This window comes from Gekko japonicus, unplaced genomic scaffold (assembly GCF_001447785.1).
Source record: "Gekko japonicus isolate JY-2015 unplaced genomic scaffold, Gekko_japonicus_V1.1 scaffold672, whole genome shotgun sequence".
Classification (NCBI taxonomy): domain Eukaryota; kingdom Metazoa; phylum Chordata; class Lepidosauria; order Squamata; family Gekkonidae; genus Gekko; species Gekko japonicus.
Genome location: NW_015161423.1, coordinates 664,034 through 673,033, shown reverse-complemented (window position 1 = coordinate 673,033; position 9,000 = coordinate 664,034). Strand labels below are relative to the sequence as shown.

General features: G+C 43.8%; 1 protein-coding gene across 1 annotated transcript in view; it reads right to left on the bottom strand.

Annotated features, from left to right (window-relative positions):
• Nucleotides 1–9,000, bottom strand: part of COL13A1 (collagen, type XIII, alpha 1) — a 308,444-nt gene that overhangs the window by 167,817 nt on the left and 131,627 nt on the right. Inside the window, exons 14-16 of the mRNA XM_015428404.1 lie at nt 4,800–4,898; nt 4,284–4,325; nt 2,598–2,633 (exon numbers count right to left, since the gene is read on the bottom strand). Of these exons, the coding sequence (XP_015283890.1) occupies nt 2,598–2,633; nt 4,284–4,325; nt 4,800–4,898 (177 nt within the window). The remainder of the gene's footprint in view (nt 1–2,597; nt 2,634–4,283; nt 4,326–4,799; nt 4,899–9,000) is intronic.

Below are 9,000 nucleotides of genomic sequence, written 5' to 3'. Positions count from 1 at the left end.
CCACCCCGGCTGGGGTATCGACCGAGCTCCAGCTGGGGCCACTTTAACCCGGATTCTACAGCAGAGATTTATATGCTGACACAAGGACCCCGAAGGGATAGCAGGTTTGACCTGGGGTTCCCAGCAGGAGATTTACCCCCATATGGGGCCTCCTTTGAACTGCAGCCTGCAGCGTGGGTGACGGAGCAGTCGAAGGCGCAGAGTGGGCGCGTGTCCCCAGACAGGGGACTGGAGTGGGCCCATAGGATGGAGGTGGCTGACCAAGAGCGGTGGCAACTGCAGAGAGACATGGCAAATCTGTTCCAGGCGATCCCACAGTTGATGATTCAAGCCAACAGAGAGGAAAGACATGCTCAACCAGTGGCACCCCCGCAACCACCTCCCCAACCACCTCCCCCCAACCTCAGCCGGGGAAGTGCCCAGACCAACTCCGGGGGAAGTCCCAGTTCCAGCACCGCGACCAGCAAGCCCAAGGGGTCCCGCGATCCATCGGCCGAAAGACCTCATCGAAGCCACGTTTGATGGGAACCCTGACGAACTTGCCTACTTTGTGGTTCGAGTAATGAAATTCGTGGAGAGATTGGGCCACCTGTTCCCAGATGACAGCAGTCGAGTAGATGTGGTAGCGGCCCGTCTGAGGAGCCACACGGCGGCCTGGTATGTGGGGCTGCACAATGCACGGGGCCCTGAGCTAGTCGATCTGGACGTTTTCATGTGGGCCCTGCGAGCCCAATTCGAGGATCGGAATGCTGGGCCAAAAGCAAGGGCCTTCCTATGCACCCTGAAGCAAGGGAAGTGAACCGTGAGGGAGTACTTCTCGGAATTCATGCTACACGCAGCCAAAGTCCAGACTTGGCCTGATCCGGTACTAGCCGAGTTGTACCGCGTGGGGCTGAATTCAGAAATCCAGGAGACAGTCCTGCGAGCGGTAGATCCAGTCTCCCTATCAGCATGGATGCATGAAGCAGAGAGCGCTGAAATGTGCCTAAACACCTTACGCTTGGACATCGCCACCGCGGGAGGCAGGCCTGCATCTTCGGCTCCAAAAGGCAAGCCGGCGCAACAGTCAGAGGCTACGCAGGAGCAACGTATGCGGCAAGGTCTTTGTCTGAAGTGTGGGGAAAAGGGCCATTTCACGGCCGAATGCGGCGGAACCGGCCAGGGGAAACCGGGCCCAAGCGACCAAGCGAAAGGACGCCCAGACACCCCTGACAAAAAGCCGATGGGGAAGCTGAAATATGCCAAAGCCCTGCAAGCCACCCCAGAGGACTTGGAACAAGACTCCAGCGAAGACGACCCCGAGCCAGCGGGAAAAGGCCAGGTCCTGCTGTAAGAGGCATGGATCAGCAGGACCCGATCCCGGAGGCGCCAAAAGTGGTGAGCCGTTTTCCCCCCTTGTTTTTTGTGACAGTGATTAATTAAACACGACCTCGGAACACACATCCATGTGAGAGCCCTCACTGACTCAGGGTGTGGGAGGGATCTTATCAACCCCTCCCTTGTTACAGGGTTGGAGGCGGGGGTAGTAAAGCTGGAAGACCCTTTGATTTTTACCCAAATCGATGGGTCTACTATGAAAGAACCCTGCGAGTACGAGACTGTGCCGTTAAGGTTGGGGGCGGGGGAGCATTGGGAAGAACGGTTGTTCGTGATCACCCCAGCCGCTAGATTCCCGCTGGTCCTAGGAGGCCCATGGCTGCATGGACACGATCCCTATATACTGTGGGACGAAGGGAAGGTACAATTCATCTCCCCCAGGTGTCAAGAGCACAGGTGGGACCCAAAGTGGGGCCAGCAGCCTACTGCAGAATCTCCCAGAGTGTGCCTGGCTCAGGAGGAATTGTTATCCATTCCCCCCGAGTACTGGGATTTGGCCAGGGTGTTTGAGGAGGAAGAGGCCGATGAGCTCCCCCCTCATAGACACTCAGTCTGTAGCATTGAAATATTGCCTGGCCAAAAACTACCTAAGGGATGCATTTATGCCATGGGCCCGGCGGAGAAAGATGAACTGCGCAAGTTCATAGACAAAAACCTGGCCCGTGGTTTCATCAGACCAGCCTCGTCCCCATTTGCTGCCCCGGTCCTGTTCCGGAAAAAAAAGGATGGGGGGCTAAGACTCTGCACAGATTACTGGGGCCTAAATGCTACTGCTTATAACATTTTGCATGAGTGCAAATGCAAAAGAAATTTTCACCAGGAGAGTATAAAATCTTTAGGAGTTTACAGTTTTTTCCATCCCCAGACTCTCCTGGCAGGAACTGTCCTAAGCCACTAAGAAGCTTAGTAGCACTTGAAAACCTGGAATCATCCCCAATCCCACCCTCTTATAACAGATGCTGCCCATGGGGAATGGACAGAGTTTGAGATGGTTCAAGGGGAAGTCACACTTACTTCAGTCCCAGTCACTCCCAGTCAAGGTAGGAAATGACAGAAGTGCTATAGCTAGGGTGTGCTGGTATACATGCATATGCAGAAGGAGAGGATGGTGTATTTTTCCAACACTTTCCCAGATGGCTCAGGTCCACTTTTATGCATCTAAAACACTGTGGTACTTTTTTGTTCTTTGGTTTTGGGCTTCTCAAACGTTTTGTTCGTACCTTTCTTCCATGGTATCCTGGAACTCCGGGTTCTCCCTGAAAATGAAAAATGAGAGAAATGATAGAGCTGAAGTGGACAGACAGAGCTGAAGTGGACAGACTAAAAACTTTCAGCCTTCTCCTGCAGGAACAGGAATATAAACTAAACATCTAAGGAAGATACCTCGGTACCCAGAGAATTCAAATAAAAGCTATAACCCCCCCCCCCTTTAGAATCCTCAAGTAAGAGACAATTAGATTGTGTCAGTTGAATTCCTAATAATGGAATTCAAACTTTTAGTGCAAAACAGATGTGGGGGAGAAGCAACTGGATTGGGAACATCAGGGCAAAGAGCAGTTGCAGGGGGAAGTTAATCAAGAAAATGGCACAGCTGGGGGGGGGAGTTAACCCTTTCCTTCTGTACTGTTTCAAAGATAGATGCAGGCTTTTCTTCTTCCTGAGGCAAATAACTGCTTTAGGGAGCCAATTTTTATCTGGGAAACAGCATGAGGGGAGTAACCCCCTATACCACAGCATAGAGTTGCTTTTAAATGCAATTAAAGATTTTATGAGATCCAGTCATGGGTCTTTTGTGCATCTCATCAAGTTGAGTCCCAACAAGAGAATTCAGGATTTTAAAAAGTTAATTAATTCTTACTATTTAATTGCAGAGTTCTGGTTTTTCAGTTGCCAATAGGCCTGGAGAAAAATGCCATGTCCCTTTAATAGAGGCTTAACGTGTAGAACTGGGCAGCTGAAGATTTACACAGCATGGAGGTAAGTAATATCACCAGATAAATAATACCCCATTAAGTCTCTATTAAATGGACAGGACATTTTTTTTCCAGGCAGCCATATCTGGTCTGCTAGTTTTCAAAGCATCAGTAGCTAATTCCTTTACAACTGGGATGCTTATCACCATCATGAGAGTTGGGTAAATAATCACACTGGGGATTTTGCTGTATTTCAGATGTTTTCCCACAGAAAACATTTGTAATTTTAAAAGGCATCCATATTATTTGGAATTTATTCTGTGTTTCTTTACTCTCCTTTGGTCCAGGAAGTCCTGGCAAGCCCTGAAGATAAAAGCGTATCACATAATGAGCAAGTAAAAAACTGAGAAGCTCTACAGTATGTATAATAGGGTTTCTACCATTTATTTCTGCTTAAACAACATACAGTTTGCTTCTATTTCATGAATGCAGAAACTATTCTAAGTAGTAAGTAGGAGAATCATGAGGAATTGGAAAACCACTCCATCACACTGTAGTTGCATAAAACTGCTATCTTTGGGGTCAGATGAGTAGTTTTCTAGTGACCCTAAAGCGCTGTCTGAGATACAGGGTGGAGAGAGTTTATTTGCCTCCCTCCCACCCACCCCATGTTGTGTTTGAAAGCTTTGGTGAGAAAATGGGACTGGGAGATATATGCCTCTTGACATGCTGAGAGGCAGAGGTGGCAGTGATCAGTGAGAGGTAGCATGGGAAAACTGCCAGAGATTGTGGCCTCAGATGGCACTGCTTTTTGAGCCATCAGTGCCTAGAATACTTTACTGAGTCAACTGTCAGGCCCTTAGTTGGCCATAGCTAAATGAAGTAGACATAAAATGACCAGTACTCTCTGCATTTTACTCCTCCCTTCATCATTCCTTAATGCAAAAAACATGCATTATATTCTGGGGAACTGAAAAATGCTTTAATACATACCTTTCCATCCTTGCCTGGCTTCCCTGGTTCTCCGACTTTCCCCTAAGGTCACAAAGAAATTAATCTTTTGAAGATAACCATTTGGAGTGATATCCACCTTCCAAAACTGCTTAGTATCACTCTGAGAATGGTACTCTAATAGGACATCAAAGAGATTTCAGGAGTGTTTAAGACTTGAGTTTGAATTGAGGGTGAAATAACTGCAGCCAGAGTGTGACTTCCTCAGCTGGTTCTTTACACATGCTGGGATGAAGGAAATTACATTCTTGTCTAGTCTCTCACACATACATGGGATGAGATAATAAGGGCTTTGATGCAACATCATTCTCTTGAAATGGGAACTACCTTTTTCACTCAATCCTCACCCATTTTAGGATCCTAGCAGGAGTCAGTGCTAGTGTTGGAAAGGAGGGGAGATGGAAGATTAGAGAATAATCACGAACTCACAGGAAGATTGTATTTATGCATGGAGAAAAGGGAAAATGGGATAGACATAATAATTGAAAAGAGACTTACAGGTGGTCCAGTTGGGCCAGGTTGTCCTGGAGTTCCTGGAAGGCCTGGAGGCCCAGGTGGCCCCGGGGGCCCTTGGATCCCTGCCTGTCCTTGTTCTCCCTGCGGTTTATTAAAAAACAATATTACCATCAAATAATGTTTAAAATCTAGCAAAATGATGCTGTAAGTGTGATAGACAGCAAGCACAGCCTGAGGAAAGGGAGAAAGCCAAGCCAAGCCAAGCCAGTTATGGTAGATAAGTATCTCAAGAGGGTTTCCAAAACTGAACTAGTTCACCTACAGAGGAATGTTCTGAGTGGATTTCTGAATGACTTATTGTTAAAGCCCCAGCTGAGATAATGAAAATTATAATCAGATCTTGGGAAGGGAAAGCAGATGCCAATATTAAACTACCCTCCGATGGACCATTCCAATCTTTCTTAGGGCCAAACTGTACATTACATAGAAACACAAGTGACTGAAGCCCAGTGGCCCTTTTTGAAGTGGAAAACTGCTTCCAGAGGATGACTAAGAGCTGAGAAACAGCAAGAAGAAAAGGGAAGTGTATTAAAGCATTTCCCTTTTGATACCACACATTTAAAACCAGTGAGGTGAAAAGCTGCTTGAGAGAGCCATTTTGAGAAGGAAAATAGCAAGGAGTGAAATGATTAAGCACCCTCTCCTGAGACACCATTTCTTCATACCTGATCACCCCAATTGAAAGTAGTTTTATCTAACCTAAAAGGGCTATTAGGCTACCATTTGTGTCCAATGTATAATTTCATCCTAGTTACTTCAACTGTGAAGCTGTCAGGAGATGCCTCTAATGAATGACATGAGACATTCATTCACTTGAAAGTGCTACACTTCACTTCTGCTCCAACTTGTCCTTGTTTTTCCCTAGTCTTGCTCCTTCCTCATCCTTGGAATTCTCTTCCTATGGATATTTGTTCTGCTCTTTCCTAGACTGAAAAGTTTCTGAAGACATCTTTTTTCTCAGGCTTTCCCATTCTGCTTTTCTTTCACTACTGAACTTTGCTTTAGTTAATGGGCTTTTAAATCCATCAAAATCCATATCATGTGTGACTAATGTCTTTTAAACTAAGCATTTTCACAGGGCCCATTGGCCCCAGTGTACAGAGCCATCCTAAGCAGACTTATACTCATCTATGTCCATTGAAATCTTAAGCTTAGAAGTAACTCTGCTGGGATGGTCCTGTTAGTTGCACTTAAACACCCACTGAAATTAATATGATTTAAGTTAATCAGCAGTAAATTGTCCCTTGTCAAGTACAGCTTTCTCTAGATCAGAGTTTGTTTGTTTTCCCCCCAAAGTGTCCACTGGTATGTGTTAATAAGAATATTCCAGATCAGAGTTTGTTTTCCCCCAAAAGTGGTCCACTGGTATGTGTTAATAAGAATATTATGTCTTACTAGCAAATCTCAGAATAAACTCTATAAAGCTAGCAGTGCCATCCTGGGAACACTCTCCTGGGTTTAAGCCCAATTTACTAAATGGACGTGAGCAGGATTCCGAACAGACCTGCTTAGGGTGGTACTGTTAAAACTCCCTTTTTTTCTGCCTCCCTCACCTGCTGTTAATGTCCTTTTCAACTGTATTGATTTCCACACGGATTTTAATACCATGTCAAAGTGGTTAGATAAGATAACCTTTTGTGAACCCTGGCAGAACATTAAATATACAAAGAATATCAGTGAAGCCACTTGGTGGTTAACAAACGTATATCTCCAATTACTGCTTAAAAATAGTATGGGATGTCTGATAAGTATAGTGTTTGATCTCTAACTTACTCCCTTTCTCCAGTCACATTCCAGATGAATCGTAGTGGTCCATTTCATGATAAAAGTATTCATAACAATATCATTATGCTACTGTGACAAAAAGGCCTTGTGTAGACTGGCATCTCTATTGGATCCTCAGTGAGACAAACTAACTGCACTCATCTGCACACACATAATACTGTCCCGAAATATAGCCAAATGCACGGAACAGAATGTTATGTGCTATATCCTCTGAAGAATGCCACAAGCAGCTGATTTAGTATTTGCAAAATGTACACCTAGATAACTCTACAGATATACAAGTTAATTTATTCAAGTGCCTTAATATAAAATACCCTAGCAGTCTCAAGGTAAGGCTAGAGGTTGTCAACAGAAGTCCCATTACTGTTATTAGTATAACTGAACTTCCTGAAAAGTCAGAGGATATTTGAGAGGATGGGATCAAGATTAGGGCATCAAACATAGAGGCACTTCTTATTTTATGTGGTAATTGTATTTGTCATGGCTATGTCAATAAGAGAACCCATGTTTCCTATAATAAACAAATGAAGATTTAAGGGCAAACACACATCCCTAAAAATGTCATATGCTCATGATGGGGATTCCCTAGCAAGATGAGGCATGAATCCTAGCAGGTTTAGGGATGGGCAATTGCTCTTGACACTTTTGTCAAACCTGTGACCGATTGAGCTGAACACAACCTCAATCCATTTATTGCAGATTGCTAAATGTTTAATCCTCTTATTTTTGAAGCTTTAATGAGCCTAGTGGAGCTGATAGACTGCATTTTGCCTGAAGGGTCACAAATTGTGCAGGCCTGGTTTATACGTTTGCTCTAGGAAGTATCTGTGTAATGCCAGCATATCCATAACAAACACAATTACAATATAAAGTGAGAATTAGCTCTTAGTTTGTTTCTTAATCTGTGGACAAGCAATTTGCTCTCTCTGTAACTGAAGAAAATATAATTAGAATGTCCAATGTATGCTAATGGGGCTCTGAAAACCTTGTTCTCCATTTCTTTCTTATTTCTTGAAAAAAGAGCTTCAAGCTGCCATCGATGCCATTTAGCATTGTATTCATGCTTAGATGCTAAATGGAGGATGAATTAAAACTAGTTTGCGGTGGTGTTTGTTATGTACAAACAAGCTGAATGGGTGTGACTGAATCGTCAGAGAGACTACTTTCCTACTTTTACTGAAACCCCTCTGTGAGGAAAAAAACAAGGTGATTAATCAGCAGTTTCTGAAATGAAATAAAAGCTCAACACAGGAAAAGGAGGTAAAGGTGAAGAATACCTGGAAGGTGCGTTTCTTTATGACTGGGGGTGGAGCCAGCCGCACTGAATTGAGAAGTGGCAACAGCTGAAGAAGACCGAACCAGAAGGTCACAGGGCAAAGGCCAAAGGTCACAAGGCAAAGGAAATCAGTATGGCATCAAAAGTCATACAGAGCAGCCAATGAAGATAATGGAAAAAAAGGAAAACAATGAAAGGATGTAACGAAAGTAAGTCACAGTTGAGAGGCAAGAATGAAAGACAATAGAAAAGGTATTTGTCATTGGGTACCTCTTGGCAAACCTCTGAGCTCTTCTATTGTCCACATACAGCATATTAATATGGGTTGCTGGGAACACCTATGGTTGGTTTTGGTTACAGTATTGATCGTAGTTTTCATTTCACCCTTTAAGTGTTAGTGTATTCTAGTTATCTAATCTGGATTATTTAAAGTAAAACTTTCCAGATAATTTCGCTGTCCATTTCTGCTAAGCCTCATTGCACCTAAGCAAAAAATACCTTCTCATCTGAAGTCCCTAGCTAAAGCACTTTTGCTCTTAATCTCCTTCTTAATATTTTTGTTTTGTTTTTGTTATCTTTTCCTCTTTATATCACCTAAAAGGGCCTTATAGTTTCTTAGTGCTTTCCTTATTGCCACAGATACTTTATCCTTCCAGACCACTTCCTGTTACTTGTTGCACACACAGATGATTTACACAGTCCTGTTTACAACAGTGACTCAAAAAGATAATTTTTCATCCCTAAATACTTTTTATAATTGATTGTATTTTACTTCCTAGTAGGAACAAGCCATTTGAACATCATTAAAACTGTACATGTGCTTTCATATCAGTTACAATTACTAAGAGGACTACAGCATTTTAATGGCTAATGAGGTGAATGCAGAATGACATGAAGAACTCTTTCAGCAAGGGACAATGCTCAACTAGCGCGTCATTCTTTGCCTAGGCCTACTTCAGGCAACATTTCTCAGACCTCCTCCTTTTTAAGTAGAATACAATAGCTGTGGCTGGGACCCTTTTATTTATTTATTTATTCATTTTTCACATTTATATATTTATTTATCACATTTATATCCCGCCCTCCCCAGTGGGCTCAGGGCGGCTAACAAGGGCAGGGTAA